The sequence below is a fragment of the Barbus barbus genome (genome assembly GCF_936440315.1).
Source record: "Barbus barbus genome assembly, chromosome: 46".
Classification (NCBI taxonomy): Eukaryota; Metazoa; Chordata; class Actinopteri; order Cypriniformes; family Cyprinidae; genus Barbus; species Barbus barbus.
This window is the reverse complement of record NC_136724.1, coordinates 1,382,879-1,407,182: the sequence shown is the minus strand read 5'-3', so window position 1 is coordinate 1,407,182 and position 24,304 is coordinate 1,382,879. Positions and strand designations below refer to the sequence as shown.

General features: G+C 36.5%; 1 protein-coding gene across 1 annotated transcript in view; it reads right to left on the bottom strand.

The window, feature by feature from the left end:
• Positions 1–24,304, bottom strand: part of hecw1a (HECT, C2 and WW domain containing E3 ubiquitin protein ligase 1a) — a gene marked incomplete at both ends in the record, with an annotated part of 61,451 nt that overhangs the window by 26,252 nt on the left and 10,895 nt on the right. The window contains 6 exons of the mRNA XM_079408844.1: positions 1,202–1,302; positions 1,599–1,741; positions 8,827–8,996; positions 12,145–12,220; positions 19,801–19,895; positions 22,936–23,043. Of these exons, the coding sequence (XP_079264970.1) occupies positions 1,202–1,302; positions 1,599–1,741; positions 8,827–8,996; positions 12,145–12,220; positions 19,801–19,895; positions 22,936–23,043 (693 nt within the window). The remainder of the gene's footprint in view (positions 1–1,201; positions 1,303–1,598; positions 1,742–8,826; positions 8,997–12,144; positions 12,221–19,800; positions 19,896–22,935; positions 23,044–24,304) is intronic.

Sequence of the window (24,304 nt, the reverse complement as noted above, 5' to 3'; positions counted from 1 at the left end):
ATAACTACTACAAACAATTACCTTACTAGCAATAAGCAGCAAATTAGGTGTTTACTTAGGGAAAACTCTTAGTGAATATGTGTCCCCTAATCTAAAGTGTTACTGAAAGTTCATATAAACTAGCAACCAACTCAGAAAAACGCAAAATACTTAAATGGACAGAAGACTGATTTGGAAATTTTCTGTTTTAAGGAAATTGCTCTATCATCTCTCATCAATTATTCACGTTGTTCCAAACCCAAATGACTTTATTTCTTCCAAGGAACACAAAAGGACACATTCTAAAGAATATTCACACCACTCTTTCCCATACGAAAGCACCAGGGATTGGTCAGTGAGTGACCAGAGACTGTCAGTCTCCAAAGAGGACAACAAAGTAAACTAAAGCACTGCATATGAGTCATCTGAAGCAATGAATACTTCCTTTCCAGCACAGCTCTCAAATCCCAACAGGGTATTTAACCCCCAAGTCATATGGGCAACTTTCATGATACTTTGGAATAACATGATGGTGAGTAAATGATGACAGTTTTTATTGCTGAGTGAACTAATCCTGTAGGTTACTCCTGCAATAATTTTGGCAATATTAAGCATTGGGGATAGTTCCTGCAATACTGCTAGAATTACTCTACACTGTCAGAATTTTTTTTACTTTTAGGGGTTCAACAGCTTTTCAGTGGGGCAGTACCCTCAAAATGACATCTTTTTACCCTCTTTACCCCTAAAGGATTCATAATAGTACCACAAGAGTACATACTATTACCTGAAGGGTAAATATCACTACTGTAAGGTACTAATATGCACCCTTTAGGGGTACAAAGGTGTCAAGCTGTTGTACACCTAAAGGTAACATTTTTGCACATTTGTTCTGACAGTGCAGCTCCAACAGATGATCATGGTGCTAGCAACAACAAAGTCATTGGTTCAATTCCTGGGGAATGCATAAAACCAATAAAATGTATACCTTGAATGCAATGCAAGTAGCTTTGGATAAAACGTCTGACCAATGCATAAATGCAAAAACAATAGTATTAAATCTCAAACAAAATAAAATGAACAACAATAAACACTACTCTCTCTTAAATGACATAATTAACATGATTAGCATAGTAAGAAAGACATAAATGATCTCAGTATTTGTACTGTGGGGCTTGCTTATGTTGTTTGTGAGAACAGATGCATTAGTAAACATGCTGCAGACCTGGATGAATTGACGAGGTTATCTCAAAGCGAAACTGCAGCTGGCCGCTGACATGATCTGTTGGAAGCCGTCGGCCTAAAGTATAACTCACCACACGGTCCCTGTTTAAACACACGGGAGACAAGGATGCTTGACAGTTTAAATCCTACAGGCAATTTACCATAAAATAAATTGAATGACACAACAAAAACATCTCTGCAGGAGTCTATCTGTGCAGCTTCAGTCTTTTAAATAATGTACCTTCTTGTACACAGTAGAAATAATTAGATATATTTATATAAAACTGAAAGCCTGTCAGTAAAAACGATGCACAAATGGACCAGTAATTTGAGAAACAAGTCAAGAATTGGAGTGTAATCACAGTCAGATGAAATGTGAATGATTAGCAGAGACCCACCCGATAGCATGTTTCTCCAGCAGCCTCTGCACAGGCACAACTAAATTTCCCAGGAAGCGTTTGATGATGGGTCTGCTCTTGGCAAATTTATCTTTAACCTCAATCTCCAAAACGTCCGTCGGCAGGGACACAAAGTTAAATCGCTGTGAATACAAAAAAAAAAAAAACATCAACAGATTGGTGTTAATTGCTGGTATTACATCTCTCTCTCTCTCTCTCTCTGTTTGTATTGCATGATTTCCATTCTATTTCATTAAGTTTGTTACCTCAAGAGAATCCGATGGTTCATAGCACATGGGCTGGAAATGTTACTAATATGTTGCTTCATTCCTAACCTTTCCAAATGGCTAATCATTTATTAGATTTATAAAAAAATATTTTTTTGTTGAAATTCATTCACTTTTTTAAATACTTAAAAAATTAATTCATAGTAAAACAAATAAATAAATGAATAAATAAATAAATAAAATAGGCGATTGTCTTTAGCTTTATTGTACTCATTGGCTTTTCAGAATATTAGAAATTATTTATTTGATGAAAACCTTTTTAAAGTAAAATACTTGTAAAATGTGAAAATGTAAAAATAATAAAAAAAAATTTTTATTTAAAATTTTAATCAAAATTTAAATAGCCTTTATTATACCCTTTGATGTATCAGAAATAAAAAAGGGGATTTGTTTACTCAAATACTAAAAATACATTAAATTCATAATTAAAAAAAAAATACAATTAAAATACGTTTGGCTATTGTTATTGGCTTTATTGTACCACAAGGCATCAGAATATTAAAAAAAATTATTTATTCTGATCAAATTCATTAACAATTTAGATTTTTTAAACTTTAAAAAGTAAAATACTTGAAAAACTGAATTCAATTCATAGTAAAACTTTTTTTTAACAGATTTAGCTATTGTTACTGGCTTTATTGTAGCCCTTGCCTTATCAGAATATAGTGTGTTTTTATATACTGGTGGGGACTTAAACCTGAACACAGACTCATGGGGACTTGTGTCATGGTGGGGACCTAAATTGAGGTAAACAAGCTTATAAATCACACCGAATTAAGTTTATTGAAAATCTAAAAATGCAAAAAGTCTCCTGTGAGGGCTAAGTTTAGGTGTAGGGTTGGTGTAGGGCAATAGAATATACGGTCTGTACAGTAGAAAAACCATTATGCCTATGGAAGTCCCCACAAGGATAGCAAAACAAGCGAGAGTGTGTGTGTGTGTGTGTGTGTGTGTGTGATACTGAACGTTCTTTGTGTTCTGGGATGCTGCATCCTGGCTGCAGTCCATCAGAAAACTGCAGCGGTGACAGAGTCTATGAAAGCACAAGACTGGCTTGTTTTGTTCCCTGTGGCAGTTAACCAGAGTATCACGATTCTTTTTCAAGGAGGCGCCTAGGACTTTTTAGGATGGCTTTTCAATCAGCGCCCCACAAGCCCAAACTCAGCGGCTTCTGCCATCAAAATGACATTAAGCCAAACCCCCTTCCCGCTCCCATAACCAAATGCAGTGTGTCCTCAGACGGGCAGAAACACATTACGCTGGTTAGAGACAGACCACAACTGAGCAGAAGATAGCAAACACAAGCAGAGGAGAACTGCTGTCCAAATGCATTTCATTTAGATGTTCAGGGGTTGCATGTTTATGTGCCAAAGGCTGGTGCAGCATTAATGTAACAGCAACAATTCATACAATTAAGAGAAAATAGTTGCAAACATCCTTCAGAGGGAGGATACTTACAGTCTTCAGAGACACATTTAATGCTGTAAAGGTACAGATTTACAGCTTCTTACAGTACTATCAAAAAGTACCAAAAATAGCATGGTATTACTATGTTTTTTTGGCCATAGTACTATAGTAATATAGGATGATATACTCACACAGTTTGTTTGTGGTCAGTTTTAAGAAATTAATACTTTTATTCAGCAAGGATTCATTAAATCGATCAAAAGTGACAGTAAAGACATTTATAATGTTGCAAAAGTTTATATTTCAAATAAATGCTGCTCTTTTGAAATTTCTATTCATCTGTGAATCCTGCAAAATAAAAATGTATCATGGTTTCCACAAAAATATTGTGCAGCACAACTGTGTTCAACATTGATAATAATCAGAAATGTTTGTTGAGCAGTAAATCAGTATATTATTATGATTTCTGAAGATCATGGAGTAATGATGCTGAAAATACAGCTGCAGATCACAGAAATAAATTACAGTTTAACACATATTCACATAGAAAACAGCTGTTTAAGTGTAAATTCTAATAATATTTCACATCAATACTGTTTTTACTGTATGCTTTTTTAATGTGCATACATTAGCACATTATATTTAATCACTCTATAGCAATAAGGTATTTTCATACATTTACCATAGTGTAACTTCAACTATTGTCATATAGAAACCAGGACAATCATATTGTACTCATTCAGTGTACAGATATATCAAAATACCACAGTTTTACCATCATGATGTCTAACATACAGTAACTGCAAGTCTGTATTTTTAGTACTACAGTACTGTATGTAAATACTAATGCAAGGCATTAATTTCCCAAAATTCTAAATTTTCATTGCCTGGAGTCTGGCCACAGTTTAGAATCAGAGAGATTTCTTTCTGAATTAAAGAGGATCCGTGCAGGAGTTAATTCAACAGACACAGTAAACACACAAACAGGAAAAAGGAGCATTAGTGGAGATGACAGAAAACAGCTTTGGACATAAGAAAAAACACCCAAAATATACTCAAAAGCCATTAATTAGGTCTGTCCTGTCGCCAACATTCACATTCACTCTCAGCGGAAAGACTTCTCTATATCAACATCAGGACTAGATCTGGGTCAGCACAAGCCAAATAATATCATCTGGGCAAACAGATTGATTCATACAAACATATTTCCACTCATCAAGAGCCCTATGGCTGCCAGGAATCAGCCGCAGTTAGGAATCACATCTGGACGAGATATTTTGGATGATATATTGCATATTCATGATGCGTGCAATGATTTTGTTGGCAATATGAAATTAAGCAAGATCTTAAATATGTTCAATTGGTCTGTCAGTTTCCCGATCTCAGTTTCATCCTTGTTTCACAGCTTGCAAGTACATCAGCAGTAAGTGATGTTGATGTTGACCACTTCATGTGTGCTGCACTTGGAATTAAACTTTAACCACACAGTTAACTCTTTCCCTGCCATTGACATCATTTTCTGGCTGTCCGTGTTTTCACTGTTATACGGTTTCACTATTACACATCTGAAAGAGTACAGAATCTCTGGATGAAATCTCAGATGAAGCAGAAACAAGAGATCGCATGTGTAAGCAGATGCACGTAACGCAATCAGCAAACACTAAATGACTAAACTGCCTAATGTTACAGAATGAAATGTCGACAGAAACTGGTTTAGGATTGTGAAGTTTTGATGGGGTTAATGGAAGCGATCGACTTCAACTATGTCCGGACATAATATTGCAACAAAAACGCAATCAGACCTACCCACATTCAGGTGTTGATTTTTTTTTTTAAATGCATGAAGCTAAAATAAAACTTGCAATTGGCAACTTTAAAAAAAAAAAAAAACTGTCAGGGAAAGAGTTAATAAAGAGACTGTTACTTGTATCATGTTGTAGTTACGTTTTTAAGTTCACTAGTTAAACATAAAACAAATCCAAATCAGTCAATAGTTGTCACACTACACTTAGGAGAAGGGAACTTCTTCCCAGAGCTCAGAACTTATTTACCAAACTCAGGGATCACTGGAGACACAGATAAACACGGAATGACGATAAGACCACACACAGAGGCAGGGAAACACAGGGCTTAAGTACTAAAACTAAACAAGGAGTGAACTAGATAATTAATCACACAAGGCTGGGGACTAATAAACTAATGATGACACCAAACGAGGAAAGGAACAGGAAGTCCAAATAAGGGCATAAGGAAACACAGGGAGCATGTGGAAACACAAGACACAGGGAAACAAAGTCTGACATCAGTTAATAAAATCAGTGATATAAACAGATGTTATTTTTAGTCATATCACCTAGTCCTAGAAGACAACAGAAAACGATTGACAAGTTCAACAAGAAGAAGAAATACAATTTATGGCTTTTCCATTAGTGGGATCATGCTGCTGCGTCATGTGTGCATTCTGTATTATATTCAGTGTAGTTATTCATAACCCATTTTCCAAGGAAACAAAATATTAAAACATATGCAATCATTGGGATTAAAACATCAATACAACAAAAAAAGAAAGAATCAATGGGATATTCTATGGACATTCTGCGACTCTGGCAGTAAACAGGCAGCAAAGCACTATGGGAAACTCAGCAGGTCACGCTTCATCTAGCAGACAGTAAACGGTGCCATTAACCCCCAAAGAGCTGCTGAAACCCTTCTGTGCTCGCGTTTGCTCTCGACTGGATTTCTTCCAGCTCAGCCAAGCGTGTGAAGAGAAACCAGCCCATATTTCACCCGCTGACTTACATTCACACGCGCTACAGACTGAGAGAACAGCTCTCTGAAACCAGCTGCAGAAGATAACAAACACAAGTCTGTTCATTCACTCACAATACACTCTGAATCAGGCTACCAATATCTTCAGAAGATTAGCTCACTGCATAGTACATGCTAAGTACTGCTTACTATTTTTTTTTTTTTATGTATGTTTTAATGTAATTTCAGTCACACTTTATTTTAAGGTCCAATTCTCACTATTAACAAACCATTAACTACAACTTTTCCCTAAATAAACTCCTAATTTGCTGCTTATTAATAGTTAGTAAGGTAGTTGTTAAGTTTAGGTATTGGGTAGGACTAGGGATGTAGAATAGGCATGCTAATTTAATTTAATAGTGAGAATTGGTATATATATATTACAGTGTCCTCCATAAGTATTGGAACAGTAAAGAGAAAATTGCTCTGTTGGCTGTGGAGTAAAGACATTTACAAATATGATTAAAAGATGAATATGAGACAAACCTACAGAATGTCACATTTTATTATTGGGTGATTCAACACATAGATGTTTTACCAGCTAAGAAGTTCAGCACTTTTAGAGTTCATCCCTCTATCTGATGTGAGCATAAGTATTGGAGCAGTTGCCTCACAGGTCTTTCTAAGTGATCAGCTGTGTCCTGTTGCATTAATTCTTCAGATATTAAAAGCAGGGAATGTGTCGTATCAGTTATATCCATTACTTCTGTATTCTGAATCCTGCATTCGATGATGACACACAAACCAGGATGAAGATGAGGGAGCTGACTTTGAGAGAAAAGCAAGCAATTTGGATGCTAAAAGAAAAGAGGAAGTCAATTAGAGCTCCAGCAAAAACAAAGGACATGGAGAAATCAAGAGAAAAAATCATATCTTTTTTTCTCTAAGGTTTCATTATTCATTTGGCAGTTCCTTTTTTGCCTGAATATTGCTGAATATTACTAATTAGAGCTGAAGAGAGATGAGTAGCCGTTGTCAGACTGTTGTTGGGCGTCTCAGAGGGAGGTGAAGCTGACAGGATTGTGTTCAGGTTTATTAGGAGCTGCGGTCAAGAGTGAATGAGACTGAGCTGTACGGATTAACAGCCTGTCACAACACGTGTGTGTGTGTGTGTGTGTGTGTGTGTGTGCGCGCTGAAGCTGTCTGTAAGACACTGCGAGAACAGACTCAATGATTATTAGTGGCTTTCTCACTGAGAGAGCAATGCCACTCACTACAGCTTCAGTCTGTTAAAGGGACATTATGTCTGCAGCGGTGACAGAGTCTATGAAAGCACCAGACTGGCTTGTTTTGTTCCCTGTGGCAGTTAACCAGAGTATCACGATTCTTTTTCAAGGAGGCGCCTAGGACTTTTTAGGATGGCTTTTCAATCAATATGTCATTATATGGGACAAGTCTTCATGTCATTTCATACCTTCAAAGTTTCTTTCTTCAATTGAAAAGAAGAAAGAAATAAGATATTTTGAACAATGTTGGCAACAACTGACAGTAGCCATTGACTTCCATAGGAATTTTTTTCCTACTATGGAAGCCAATGGGTACCGTCAACTGTTTGGTTCCTAACATTCATTAAATTATCTTGTGATCAACAGGACAAAGAAACTCATACAGGTTTTAAATGACATGAGGGCAAGTAAATGATGACAGAATTTCCATTTTTAGGTAAACTATCCCTTCAACAACATAGTAAAAATACAGTTATTGTGTGGTTTATGTATTAATTTTTAGATTTATATTTTAGAAATTTCTAAAAACACATCTCTTCCATCTTCATTTGACCCTCTAACTCTAGCACTCTCTATTCTAACTCTATTTGATGTATTTGTTTTCTTTAAAAAAAAACACTTGACCATCTAAATTTGAACTCTCTATTTCTATCCTATCTACTTGTTTTCTTTTTATTTATTATAAAACATTATCCTTTAACACTAGCATTCTCTATTCTTTGTCTATTCCTTTGACAGAGTTCCCTATTCTTTTTTTCTATTCTATCTACTTGTTTTCTGTTTATTTATTATATAAAAACCTTGCATACCTTCATTAGTCTATCTGAGACCTGTCACAGCACTTTCATATTATTGCTCTTTTGTTGGTTTTGATTGCTTCAGTTGTCCTCATTTTTAAGTCGCTTTGGATAAAAGCATCTGCTAAATGGCTAAATGTAGATTGTATTTTTTCTGATTGCATAACTGATTCCATTATACATTGAAATGGTTGATTATGGTTATATCTTTAGTTGTAATGGTAACAATACAACACACTGTGAGCGAGCGTGAAGCATTATTAATAAAAATGTTGCTGAGTGCTCGTCTAAGTGCCTTGATTAAATCTTTTAAAACTTTGATATATTTAAAACTTTTTGAAATATTTGCCATAATATCAAAAGCGTCACCGTATGGATTGTGGAGGTGATGCCAGCTCTGTTTGTGCGGTTATGTTTCTCCCAAATGTCCTGTAGACAGAAGCTGGGGTAAAATCCCTCACAGTTTGGGTGTGAATCAGAACTGCAAGTCATAAAGTTATCAGAGAGCTTCATTTCCATATGCTTTTGTTTTGAGCGCCGCTGGCAGAAGCTCCGGCACCTGAGGCAATCTGCTTTCATGTTCGGCTCAAAGCTGCCTCGAGCACAATCAAACGTGTCAGGAGGACAGCTCCAGACTCAAACTCAAAGGTCAGAATACCTTTAAATGATCGGTCGTGTCAAAGACGAGTGAAGAGCAGCTCACCTCTCGCTTCCAGACGGGGCTGACCGTGTTGCAGATGATCCCTGAGCGTTTCTCCTGACCGTGGTGAGGCAGCGCAGGGAAGATGCTGTGCTTTCCAGGCTGGATGGAGATCTTCAGATACGGGTCGGGATTGAAGAACATTCCCTTCTTCAGACCCACTGCCTGAATGTCTGAAATACAGCAGAGCAAAGGAAGAGTTTATGGTGAAACCACAACTAAAATATGTAGTACAATTATTAACATAATAATATTATTAAAACTATGAAGTTATTGTATTATTATTAATATCTTATATATATATATATATTATTATTTTTATTTATTTGTATATATTTTATATAATAACTTAATTATCATGTATAGTGATACATGTGAAACAGTAACACAAAAAACAACATCAGTCAAAACAATATGTATGTACTGTATATATATAGATAGATAGATAGATAGATAGATAGATAGATAGATAGATAGATAGATAGATATTGCTATTAAGCAAAATTATTGCATTATGAATATAAATTACACATTTATTACACATGTCGTTTACTACTTTTAATAATAAAATTAATATGAATACAATTAAATATATAATTATTACAATTTTTAAACACACACATAATATTATTAGATTAATTATTATCTTACATATAACAATACATATGCAATTATATTAAATGTAATAATTTTACTTATTTTTTATATGTATATATATATATATTTAAATAGCTGCTAAACTAAAGTAAACTGTAAAATAACTCAACTAGACTAAATATATATGCTGTTTAATAATGATAATGATAATACACATATATAAATATATAAAATACTGTATGTGTTGTGAGTGCACGCACATGTGTAATTTGAATTTTAATAATAATTGATTAAATTAAACATTTATTTAATTCTACTACCGATAATAATAATAATAACATTTCTGTAATAATAAAAGAAAGTTTGCTCTCCATTAATATTCAACAGCATATTCTCTCATTTTTGTGTTTCCTGGTGTCCTTGCAATATTAACACATAATTCATAGAGAAACAGCGGATGCGAGAGGCTTAAAGGCTAAAGCCGTAAAGTCTGTGTCTTATGAAGAGAAAAGCAGGAAGCCTCAGAATCCCACAGGAGCTCATTATCTGCTCCAGGATCCAGACGAGCTCGACTGGGACGTATTATTGCACTGCCATAATCTACAGACTATCAGCTTAATGCCTTTTTAACACTATAGATGGAGCGTCTGAGCGTGAGATGCCATTTAGAGCCACAGGACCTCCCGTATTCACTCTGATTCACATGAAATGATTGCACATTTATTTTTAGGACCTTCTTCTTAAAATGACTTTCACTGGTGTTACCCAATGGATTTCTATCTGGTTGCTTCTCAAACAGTCTAATAGAACAAGAGGATGTTTCGCTTGGTTTCAGGTTTTTGCAGGTCATCTGTCCAGGGCATCACTTTGGGCTAAAAGGAGTCGTGTTTTCCAGCTCCCGAGGGTTTTTTTGGCTCACAGAGGAGATTCGCTGGCAGCTGGAGCTTGCACAAAGCTGTTAATGTGCATGTGTTTGCAGCAGCATGTTCCGACAGATGTAAGCTCACGGCAGGAGATGTGTGTTATGAATAAAATATACAGCGCTGAGGGAGTCCTGACGAGTACAGACCATAGTTTGGCCATCGCAACTTCAGACACAATTGAGAAGAAAGACAAAAGGATGAGGAAACAGAGACAATATTTGTAATTTTATGAATCATTGAAATTGTTTGAGTTGTGACATTGGATATATAAGTTTAATTCAGAAGTTAACAATAATACAGAAGCCCTGCTGAATATTTCAACAGCTGCAAAAAGCTTGTTATTTCTGCAGGTTTCGTTGAAGCGGCTGAACTCCGCAGAAACACAACAGAGAAGGGTTATAAAGGTTTTATGAGAGTTCAGTGAGGAAGAGATGTTTCTGAGGCTATGAAGATGAAAAGCTTCTCTCAACCAAAACATGTTCTCTTGAGGATCCAAAATGTTGTCATGCAAAATTAATTTTAAAAAAGTAATAAAAAGTAATGAAAATAAACATTGGCAAATTAAACCTCTTAATTTACACTACTGTTCAAACGTTTGTCAACAAATGTTTTAATGTTTTTGAAAGAAGTCTCTTCTGCTCATCAAAGGTGCATTCATTTAATCTAAAATACTGTAAAAACTGTGAAATATTATTATAATGTAAAACAGCTGTTTTCTGTGTGAATATGTGTTAAACTGTAATGTATTTCTGTGATCTGCAGCTGTATTTTCAGCATCATTACTCCAGTCTTCAGTGTCACATGATCTTCAGAAATCATAATAATATACTGATTTACTGCTCAACACACATTTCTGATTATTATCAATGTTGAACACAGTTGTGCTGCTCAATATTTTTGTGGAAACTGTGATACATTTTATTTTTCAGGATTCACAGATGAATAGAAAGTTCAAAAGAACAGCATTTATTTGAGATAGGAATATTTTGTAACATTATAAATGCCTTAACGATTGATCAATTCAGTGCTATATATTGTATTATAGACTATATGGTAACACTTTAGAACACTTATTCACTATTAACTATGACTTTTCCCTCAATAAACTCCTAATTTGCTGCTCATTAGTAGTTAGTAAAGTAGTTGTTAAGTTTAGGTATTGGATTAGGGATGTAGAATAAAGCATTAATATGTGCTTAATTAGTACTAATAAATGGCTAATATTCTAGTAATATGCATGCTAATAAGCAACTAGTTAAGAAACCCTAAAATAAAGTGTTACCAACTAAATATTAGATAAAACATTTTAGAATTTTATTAAAAATGTCACTTTTGATTAATCTAATGCATCCTTGATGAATAAAAGTACTAATGTCTTTCTTTCCAAACCTTACTGACCCAAACCTTTGAATGGCAGTGGATTTATTTATTAATTTATTGAGTGATTGATTGCATGTGCAAATAAACAGGACTTAACATGTAAACTGCTTAAAAAACATCAGGAAACCAATTCCTGTGAACATTGAGAAACAAACTGAAGGAAATGTTCAACAGGTCACTGCTGTACATATTCCTAACTATACTTCATCACTAACATCACTTACAAATGCTCTTTGCATTATCTCATTACTTTTTTATTTATTTGGCATATCATCCATTCAAGATGTTTACCATACAGAAAAAATGGTGAACCTTTATTCTTATCTGACTGAACTTTATAAACATTTGTTTCAAATGGGAATTCTTTTTTATATATATATAAATGAATACATACAAACATGCATTGCCAGCACTGCCTTACCTGACAGAGAGAAGCTGATGAGTCTCCTGCTGCCCAGAGTCTGAGGAAGCTCCTGACTGATGACAGGCTTCAGACCCTATCAGAGACAAGCACAGCGGTCAGCTGATCACGTGACCGAAGCACAGGAAGAGCTGCTGAGAACAGGAAGTAACTCTATACAAGCCATGCCCCTTTCTTTCTTTCCTCGTCTGTTCTTTCAGTGTGTATGGCCTGATATACTGTGCTTAAAGCCCATTAGAGACGCCCGGCTCATGGCTCCAATCAATAGCGCACATTCATTAGGACTGCATCGATGCAGCAGCCAGGAAGAGGAAGGAGAGGCTCATGGGACGCCGCTTCTCAGAAGAGCAACAACTCAAGCTGATAGGGAGCACTGGCTCCAGGGTTATTACTGTAAACTAGAGCTAAGACTAAAATAAGAGATGCAAAAACACGTGTAAACTGAAGAAGAAAAAAAAGCTGCATCAGAAAAGTGGAACAAAACACAAAGTACTATTTAAAAAAAAAAAAAAAAAGGGGAAATCACCTATCTTTAGATGACAGCAGAATTAACTGAGTCAGTGTGCAGTAAGAAATCCCACCTGCAGATGGCAATACATGGGTAATGATGCAGGTTAAAAAAATTAAATAAATAAATAAAATAAAATAAAATAAAAAAATACAATTAGAAATGTTAATGCACTAATATTACTAACTGGAAATACTAAATATATAAAACTATCTAAAATACATAATTTGAGATAGTAAAATGGTCTTGGGGTTCAGGGTCAAAACAACACTGCTACCCACTGTCTAAACGGAACAGAAAACTGAAAATATTATTTATAATAACCAGTACTGGCACTTACTGCACCAGATGTCCTCATTCTTCATGATTTCGTGTCTAGTCTGTTTAGCTCTTTAGAAAACCAAGAGTCAATTCATTAATGAGACAAGGAGGATTGTTTTTATGCCAAAGACTTTCACCTCTTTCAACCGGACGACGTGCACAGAATGACAGTCAAAGGGATTTACGGTGCACAAAGCAAACACACTTCTCAACACTTATTTCGGTCGGTCTACTATAAACTCCTTCTTTCCGATCTTTGTGATGTACGTACACATGCAGACCTTCCAGAAAACTGCCTATAAATGAGTCCAAACATCCTTCAGAGTGCACTGAGACAAACAAATAAACCCCTGTTTAATCTGCAGAAGATACAAATGAGTAAAATTGACTTTATAGTCACTATGGACACTGTTGTCATAAAAAACACGAACATAACCCAGGAAAAACTAACATATTTTCATACCTCAAAAAAAAAAAAAAAGGAAAACAAAAATAGGCACAAATTAACAAATTAAAAGAACACCCATGTGTTCCCATTGACCTAGTCACCCTTGTGTGTGACATGCCCATATTTGGTTATCTTCCTGGTCCTGTTCCGATTGTGTTTCATAGATTTCAGGTGTGTCTCGTCTTCTCCTCGTTTAGTTGTATATTTCAGAGTGTGCTGTTCTATTGTCCCTTGTCTGGTGTTATACGTCATTTGGTGCTATGTGTGTCTCCTGCGTGCTCTGTTTTCCCTGTGTTATGAATTATTAAAGACTCTCGTTTTGTGTAACTCCTACGTCTCCTCGCTCCTCACAGTAGCAGTCGTGACAGAACACCGGACCTACAAAAGCACTTTATTTGCGTTTTCTCCGTCATTTGTTTTCCATGTTTTTTGTTTCCGTTGTGTCCCCTATGGATCCCCTCGCCTCATGGCTGAGGGTGAGCTGAATTTGGTTCTGGGACTGCTGGACTTAGGAGAAGCTGGATGTGGATGCTGACTTGCCCCCTCTCCTCCCTCCTCTGTCCCTCCTGTTTCCCCATTCATCCCAGAGAGAGACTCAGACTCAGACTCAGTAAAATTAAGCCACAATGTTGGTTTTAATATGGTTCTTCTTTGGTCATTTAAGTTTCACAAGAACAGTTCAGAGTAAAAAGACATCAAGAGTTAGTTATTTCAATTCCCTCCACTGAATCAGTTCAAACTGTTTGATTCAGAGAATCGTTTAAACACGTAATATCCAATACATTAACATATTTAATATATAAAAATACACTGTAAAAGAAATTCTCACTATTATACTGTAGAAAAGCAAATTCTGTAAAATTCAGCAAAAATGTAAACATATTTACAAAACAACCTGTAAATTTTACAGTTTACCGTAGTTTACTTACCATTATTTAATTTAACAGCTTTATACTGCAGCATTTTACAGTCTTTATAGTTAAAATTGCAATCATTTTTACAGTGCATATTAAAATGTTTGTTAAGATATTTGTGCATAAATGCTAAAAATATTGATGCTCATTACTATGCATTTTTATATTTGTGCATGTAAATTAACATAATTAATATTTGTGCTAATGTTTAGACTTTTGTCGTATTTTTTATGCTTTACTTTTTGCATGAAATATTATAACTTAAGGCATATAAAATATTCATATAAAGCAGAGAAAAATAAAAAAAGTTATAGCTAATCAAATTACATCACCTACCACACCTACAACTACACACACATTTACTTACACAACAGCTCTTAGAAAACAAAGGCAAAATACTTCACAGAATCAAACAAATATGCCCACGAATGCTATTTTTATTCCGACTCCCAAATGAGATCTTTTCACTCAAACGCACACATATTGCATTACTCTGAAATTACACAGTATGCACAAAACAAACTATTTAGAAAGCGCTCGACCATCCATCACATCTGACTGAACTATACGCTTCTCTTTTCACATCCAAACATAACCTCAAAGCTGTCTTTCATCTGCATCAGTTTGACGTGGCAGCCTCTTTCTGCTGACTACACCAACAAAGTCATTTGATACTAAAGGACAAAGTGAACAATAGCGCAGAAATCTGCTGCCCGTCCTGATCCAGCTCTGGAGACCCAATGACAAGCAGCCAAACGCAGAGAAGACATCCTGACCTCAAAAGGTCTCTCTGACTGTTAAGAGGCCAATGAGCCGATAACCTTCAGAATCATAAAGCTACACATCTGCATTGCTCCCAAAATCCCAGCAGAGCTGCAGAAACACTGACTGGATGACTGGTTAAGGGATGCTGAGGCTGTGAAATCACACGGCTGCACTATATAACATCATGTCGCAGAGCAAAAACACAAAATCTTTACAATGACTTTAGACTTCCATCCTTAAAATATATAAGTAGGCCTACTTTGTCAAATGATTCTAATTCATTTGAGTGGTTTAGTGACAATGTCCATTTTGAGATTCGCTCACAGTTATTGCTGTAAATTATACAAGGAACCTTCAAACTTACATAGAGAGGAAAAAAAAAACACTGTTTAATATACTCCGTATTCTATGGAAGCTCGTTTCTGCCACTAAATAATTTTTTTTTTTACCTTTTTTAATTATTCATGCCCCAGTGCACGATGGGAAAAACGGTAAAAAAGTAAAATATACTTATAAGTTCAAACTTTAATTTCTTAAATTGATTAATTATTGCCTGAACTAAATTATTTAATGTAGAAATTATATTTGTTTTTATGTAGTATTTACTTCACCACAAAATAATTTTTCTCAGTGCAGAATTGCGAGTTTATATCACGCAATTATGAGAAAGAAAAGTCAGAATTGTGAGATAAAAAGTCGCAATTACATTTTTTATTTTTTATTCAGTGGCGGAAACAGGCTTCCATAGTATTGGGTTTATATGAATATATATCTATAATATATATTTTATATTTATAATATATTTAAATACTCTACCACTGGAAGTAATGATAATTTTATCTTGAGTTTAATGCCATGTCAGCAGCAGCAAAAATGTTAAAATACTTTCTGGTGATACTTTTTTTTAAAAACTTGATCTTGAGAAAGGATTCATCAGACTGATTCAAACGGTAACACGCACGTTTTGGGGTCTTTTTAAAACAATTAAAAGTACCAGCTTTAAGAGCCATTAGTTTGTGAATCACACTGGTCACGCTCTGTTATTGCGTGCAGCTCAACACTTAATAAATACTTATTGTATTATTACTACACACTGCTTATATAATTGTTAAATAACTTCAATTTATAAATTATTAACTTATTGTTAAATTTCTTAAAAATAAATATCTAAAAAATGTTTATTAATAAATAACTTTTGCTGATATACATGTTCTTTTACATTTTAAACATTTAGGCCCGGTTTCACAGACAGGTTTTAGACTAAGCCAGGATTAGGCCAGTTCAATAAGGACATTTAAGTCATTTTTATAAACATGCCTATGAAAAAAACATTACTGGTGTGCATCTAAAGACAAAACAAAGGCACTGATGTGTTTTAAGATCAGTCAGTGCAAGTTTCTGTCAGTTGAAACAGCTCAGACTTACATTTTAGTCTAGGACTAGGCTTAAGCCTTGTTTGTGAAACCGGGGGTTAATGTTAAAAGTGAAAACATTTTAATTTATATTTGAGATGTTTATTTTGAGGAACAGGACCCGGTTACACTAATAATAATAATAATAATAATAAAGCTGTACAGCAATTTTCACTCAAAAATAGTAAATTTCGCACTTAATTCCAAAGACAAGTAACACATTGAATTAAAAGTGACATTTTAAAGCCTAAAATAGTATGTTAATGTACACCATACTACAATAATCTTTTTTTACAGTGTACAACAAACCCTTAAGTCTTAAGCCTTAATATTACTTTTGTATTATAGAGTTTGCTGCAAATGGCTGCAGGTGTGTTAAGAGGTCTAAATTGGAGTGCTGACTAATTAAAAGCATTCATGGATAAAACTGCTGAATATATGCAGAAACAAGGCAAAAATGAATGCCGAGTAAACACGCAGACTGCAGCAGCCAGAAACCTCACTTGTAATCGTCTCAAGTGTTTCCAGCAATGTCAAGCAGAACATTTATAATCACAAAATCACAGCAAAATAACTCTTGGCTATATGCAGCTCTAGAAGTTTCCTAAGAGCTCAAAGCAAAAGTGAGAATAGCAGCTACCTTCACCCAGCCAGGTATCCAGGTGAGAGCGTCCTCTCTCTTCCTCCTCGCGGTCCGGCCGGGCGACATCAGCCCCGGGTGACAATTCACAATCAGAGCCCTGGCTAACGGAGCACGTCCATAAACACCAGTCAGCCTCGCTTTGCCATCCATCAGTGTGTCCAGAGCTCTTCCTTGCTACCCTCTGAAACCCATCCGCCGTACCTGATCCCAGGCTTTTCCGCCTCTGCTTCCGCCGAGGTTATTTTTAAACAACTCATCCGAGAAAGGGCACTGGTGTTGAGATCAAGTTTTCTGGCTCTCAGCATTTCTGTGGACCACGCCAGCACAAAGGCAGCAGGGCTGCGGAAACACAATCTCTGGCTTTGGCTTAGTGCTAACAAATGGTTATTTAGGGGTGCTTATGCTGAAAGTCGTGATTATTAGCAGCTGATTTTCAGACGGGATCACATCTGCGTTCTGTCTCATCGATCCATCCACACGGTGTAAGGTCACAGAGTTATTTGATCAAATACAAAGGGCTTATTGCCTAATGATTGTCTTTTGTACTTAGGGGGAATGACCTTTAATCCATTCAACATTTTAATCTAATTTATGAATGCTGAGAGAAGGGCAAACCGTTTTACTTGGCTATAAAAACCCCTGCGTTTTATTAACATACACTTCAAAATGTGAACATGTGCTATTTCGTAGATATTCTGTGTATGTTTGAAGCTTCATAACTTCTTAAATCAATCAGCTGAGCTGTAAATGCCATGGGACTAATTATTCTGCAAAAAAAGAGGAAAAAACAACTGGGGAAAATGCTTGCTTTTCTGCATTTAAGAGCCTTTGAAACATAATTGGGCACTGGTAAAACATCTATAATAGTTTAACGGAATATTTGTCAAAAAACATGTCATTGAGATTTAGTTAGGACTTACCATCAGGAGCAAACTAGCCCAAACTGAAGCCCTTGGATCTGAAACGGGGCGGGGCTAAACAGACAGTGGTGTAGAATCGGTGGATGGGGCTAAATGGACAGCGGTATAGAATCGGTGGGTGGAGCTAAACAGACAGCGATGTAGAATTGGTGGGTGGGGCTAAATAGACAGAGACGTAGAATTGGTGGATGGTGCTAAATGGGCAGTGATGTAGAATGGGGCTAAATATACAGCGATGTAGAATTGGTGGGTGGGGCTAAACAGACAGCGATGTAGAATCGGTGGGTGGAGCTAAACGGACAGCGGTGTAGAATCGGTGGATGGAGCTAAATGGGCAGTGATGTAGAATCGGTGGACGGGGCTAAATAGACAGCGGTGTAGAATCGGTGGATGGGGCTAAATGGGGAGTGATATAGAATCGGGGATGGGGCTAAACAGACAGCGATGTAGAATCGGTGGGCGGGGCTAAATAGACAGCGATGTAGAATTGGTGGGTGGGGCTAAACAGACAGCAATGTAGAATCGGTGGGTGGAGCTAAACGGACAGCGGTGTAGAATCGGTAGATGGTGCTAAATGGGCAGTGATGTAGAATCGGTGGACGGGGCTAAATAGACAGTGGTGTAGAATCGGTGGATGGGGCTAAATGGGCAGTGATGTAGAATCCGTGGACGGGGTTAAACAGACAGCGGTGTAGAATCGGTGGGCGGGGCTAAACAGACAGCGGTGTAGAATTGGTGGATGGGGCTAAATGGGCAGTGATGTAGAATCCGTGGACGGGGTTAAACAGACAGCGGTGTAGAATCGGTGGGCGGGGCTAAACAGACAGCGGTGTAGAATTGGTGGATGGGGCTAAATGGGCAGTGATGTAGAATCGGTGGACGGGGCTAAACAGGCAGCGATGTAGAATCGGTGGATGGGGCTAGAAGGGCAGTGATGTAGAATCGGTGGATGGGGCTAAATGGGCAGCGATGTAGAATCGGTGGATGGGGCTTAATGGGAAGCGATCCAGAATCGGTGGGCGGAGCTAAACAGACAGCGATGTAATATCGGTGGGTGGGGCTAAACAGACATCAGTGTAGATTCGGTGGATGGGGCTAAATGGGCAGCGATGTAGAATCGGTGGGTGGGACTAAACGGGCAGCTATGTAGAATCAGTGGGTGGGGCTAAATGGGCAGAGATGTAGAATCAGTGGGTGGGGCTAAATGGGCAGAGATGTAGAATTAGTGGGTGGGGCTAAACAGACAGCGATGTAGAATCGGTGGGTGGGGCCAAACGGGCAGAGATGTAGAATCAGTGGGTGGGGCTAAATGGGCAGTGATGTAGAATTGGTGGACGGGGTTAAAAAGGCAGTGACGTAGAAGCAGGCATAAAACAGTTATATAATTAAAAGCATCGTCCAGACCTTGTCTGTAACCTCTGCCCTGTGTAGTAGTACTTCAGCATCACACGCACATCGTCTGGAGTCAGTTCATTATCACTGTGACAGTAAACATGCTGCAGGGGTTTGTTTAATGCTGAGTTTACATGGTCGTCCTGCCAGCTGTCATGAGGTCAGCTTCTTCCTGACCCCTGCTGACCCACGTGACCTTGTGTGTCACAACTGATTTAACTACAAACACCAAAACCAAGGGTGTGTGTGTGTGTGTGTGTATCTGTGGGTGTGTATCTGAGAGTGTGTGTGTGTGTGTGTGTGTGTGTGTGTGCGTGTGTGTGTTTTACTCACACCAGCAGAGGGGTTTCGCACCGTCACGCTGGTCGTTGTTGCTCTCAGCGCTCCACTCAAACCATGATAATATTTGAAGCAAACCTTCGTCTCAGCTGTATGAGAGAGAAACAGAGGAACAGAATGACGTGAAGGTCAAAACACTGTCGACTTACACACTGATCCATGAGGAAAACTAGCAGAAAATCTCTTACTCAGAGCAGAAATGAGAAGCTGAGTTGGTGTTGTTATACTAATTACATAATTAGTATTCAGCAGCAAAACTGTTTTCAACATTGATAATAATCAGAAATGTTTGTTGAGCATTAAATCAGTATATTATTATGATTTCTGAAGATCATGTGACACTGAAGACTGGAGTAATGATGGTGTAAATTCAGCTTTGATCAGAAATAAATTACAGTTTAACACATATTCACATAGAAAACAGCTATAAATTATAAATTAATAAATTATAATCATATTTCACTGTTTTTACTGTGTTTTGGATCAAATAAATTAATCTTTGGTGAACAGAAGAGGGGTTTGAACACTGGTGTACGATTATCATATTTAATGTATATACCATAATTGCAATAGAACTCCAAACTCAAAATGCTACAAAGCACCACGGTAAAACACCATGGTAAAAACATGGTACAAGCCATGGTGGAATCGCCATCCAAAGAACTATGGAAAAGTTTGGATGTATATCACACTCAGATCGGTGCAATGAAAGCTGACAGCTCGCTAAAGTGAATGTGCAAGTGAACAGAATTGCATGACTCTTCTCCCAGGGTGCGTTTCATATTTCAATTTCATTTCTCAAGGCACCCTGCTAGTGCGTGAGGCATATGCTAGCAAAACACAATGCATTAGATATGTTACATCTGCTAATGTCATGTACAGTATGAAGACAACAGTGGCGTGAAGCTTTCAGATGTGTGTGTGTGTGTAGACTCGCAACTATAGTAATACTAGTAAATCTTGACCTTGTGGGGACATTTTTTGGTCCCCAGGAGGAAACAAGCTTATAAATCATACAGAATGAAGTGTTTTGATAACGTAAACATGCCTGTAGTTTTGTGTGAGGGGTAGGTTTAGGTGTAGGGTTTGTGTAAGGGAACAGAAAATACAGTTTGTACAGTAGAAAAACCATTAAGCCTATGAAATAAACCCATAAAACACATATAATTATGTGTGTGTGTGCCAATGGACCGTGCTCCTCCAGGTGAGCTGCTGAGCTAAATATGTCCTTATTTAGTTACTAAGCCTTCTAAAAATGGAGTTATCTTGACTGGCCTGCCCACACCTGGCTTCATTTCACCTAAATAATGCAGAGCAATTTCTTTCCTAACTGCTCACATTTGTGCTTGCACACTGGCCTCAAAAAGTGTTTTTGACACTTACAGTTTTTTCCATTTCTAACAGGCATTGTTCAATACTGAAACCACATTTTCAAAACTGTTCACACATTCAGTGATACAGAAGTCTATGTGGACCAAACTGTGAATCATTTTTCAAAACCCACAAACACTTTTGTCATTCATACTCCCCAACCTGCAAAACACAGCACATTTTTCAGATGCTAACACACTGCTTTCAAAACTGATAAAAGCACATTCAAAGCAGAACAATGGCAAACTGTCCATTTCTGCAGGAATTATATTGAAATATAAAATCTTTGCAGAATATTTATTATGAAATTGAATAATAATTATTCCAAACACAACTAAATGCAATTTCAACTGAAAGCCAAGCCAAATTTTCTGTCCTATGTTTAATTTTCTTCTTTCTTTCTTTTTTGGTTATCTTTTGATAAATGGATAGCTTTGGACTGATTTGGTTTGGGAACATGGATCAGGGAAGACACATTGGTGGGGAAAAAGAGTGGCAGAGAGAGGGAGGACTAGAACCCTCAAAGTACTGAACATCCATTCATCTATTCCATACATGTTTCCTAGCGCTTGTCATGAAGCTGGAGCCTTTCCTGGGTCATAGGCAGGACAAGCCCCTGAACAGATGGCCAGTCCATCACACACATTCATATTCACACTCACTTACACTCTCCAGTTCACCTGTCCCAGAGGAAACCAACATCAACACAGAGAGAACATACAAATTCAACACTCAAAGGTCTTCTGAGACTCCAATACTGCACAGACAGTACCTCATTATACTAAACTGATGTTTTTTTGTTGTTGTAATTATTGCTTCAGAATATACTAAATATATATAAAAATAAATATTTATATAAATAAAATCTTAACTTTTTATATGTATTTTTATTTTTCACAAGTAAATTTTGTGAATGTTGATGGGTTTTGTTTTTAAAGAAATAGGGTGGAAATTCACATTAATTATTTGTGCTGTAATACAGTTAGTAAAATGAAAAGATGTTATTCTTATCCAAAAATGAAATACTTTCAAATCATTCAAACTTCAATGATAAAAGTTCATTGATTATGTAATGATCCCTGTTGTATGTTTTTTGAATGAGAATTGTTCCCAGTGTTATGATGAAACAAGCTTATTTTGAGACCTACTGTATATGATAATTGTGTCTTTCACCTAATTCAGACTTCAAATAAATACTAGATTCGTCACTCATTCAGGTTTATGAATTCAGTTCTAAAGTTTTAAATGAACAGTACACCTCTATAGCACATCTCAGTTTATGCCACAGCTGCAGGGGAAAACACATTATGAGACAGAGGAGATGGTCACGGAGGAAGCAGAAATAAAGGCAGATGGCGAGGAGCTTCAAAAGCTGAAAATCTGAATCTGGTTGGTCTGAGATATGGGAAGAGATGCATGGAATGAGGAAACAGCTTTATATAATCACGCCAACCAGCATGAAGGAGTCGAGGTGGAAGATTGTGCAGACGCTGAAAAATATCCTCCCGCAGGAACTTCACAGGAATCAGAAAATAAGCCGACTGCAGAAATACAGCGACATCTGAAACGGTTTCAATCCTGAAGACGATGAAGTGCATCGGACTCCCCGACTGCGTCTGTGGACTCGGAAAGTGGACTGTTCTTTGCCTTTTTAGCAACATCAGCGATATAATAATAGAAATAAGCTAAATCCAAACCCTGAGGCGACTGTGTAAAAGTGCATTAATGGAAGAAACAGTCAGAAAGAGGAATACTGACCCTCCATGAAGTACAAGCTGGCATCGATTCTCCACACGATCTGGCCTTTGTGGGAGCCGCTCACGCCACGACTCTTATAGTCCAGGAAGTTTTCTGATAGAACCTCATCTATGAAAGAAAGAGAACGAGAAGGTAGTAAATAACAGCAGAAGGCTGTTCTGCCTCCATTTCAAGTGCAAATAATATGCTACGGTTACTATAAAACTATTTCATGTCAAAGATACTCCCAACTATGTTATGAAAGATATTACAGAATGATTCGATATACTATTTTATACAACATGTGTGTAAACATAAACGGGTATACCCATTCTATCACATTCAATCTAATTTGCATATTAATGTGTTCTTGGGGAAACATGTATTGAAAAAAGAAGTGTAATAATATTAAAAATAATAATATAATACAATAATATTAAATATATATACAACTAATAATGTCAAATATTATTAAAATTTTAAATAACTGTTTTCTGTTTTAATATTTTTTAAAATGCAAATATTCCTGTGATGAAAAGCTGATGCTGATTTGCTGCTCAATTTAATAAAAAAATTATTGGTGCTTAATTATTTGTAGTGGATTCTTTGATTAATAAAAAAGTTCAAAATAACAGCATTTATTTGAAATAGAAATCTTCTGCAACATTATGACTGTCTTTACTTTCAGTTTTGATCAATTTAATGCTACACTTCTGAATAAAAGTGTTAATTTTGTTTTTATTATTTTTTATATTTTTAATCTCACTTAACACCAATCTCTTGCAATGTATCACAGTTTCCACAAAAATATTAAGCAGCACAACTGTGTTCAACATTGATAATAATCAGAAATGTTTGTTGAGCAGTAAATCAGTATATTATTATGATTTCTGAAGATCATGTGACACTGAAGACTGGAGTAATGATGCTGGAAATACAGCTGCAGATCACAGAAATACATTACAGTTTAACAGATATTCACATAGAAAACAGATGTTTTAAACTGTAATAATATTTCAAATTTTTTACTGTATTTATTAATCAAATAAATGCAGCCTTGCTGAGTTACAAGAGACTTCTTTAAAAAACATTTGAAAATACAGTGGTGGCCAAAATTATTAGAACACTAGTATTTTCACCAGCTAGAAATGATTTTAAGTCAGTTGTAGTGTGTCAGTAGAAACTGAGGCAACGTCTCCAAGACGCTTCAAGAAACCTCCTGCAAAGCTCCTGAGAAACTCTGCTCAAGTGCACCGAGGACAAAAGCTGCTTTAAACGCAGAGGATGCTCACAACAAATATTGATTTAGTTAATAGAAGTTAATTGATCAAGAAAATCATTATTTTTGACAGCATCCTCATTTTACAGCATTTTTACACAAGTGCCTAAC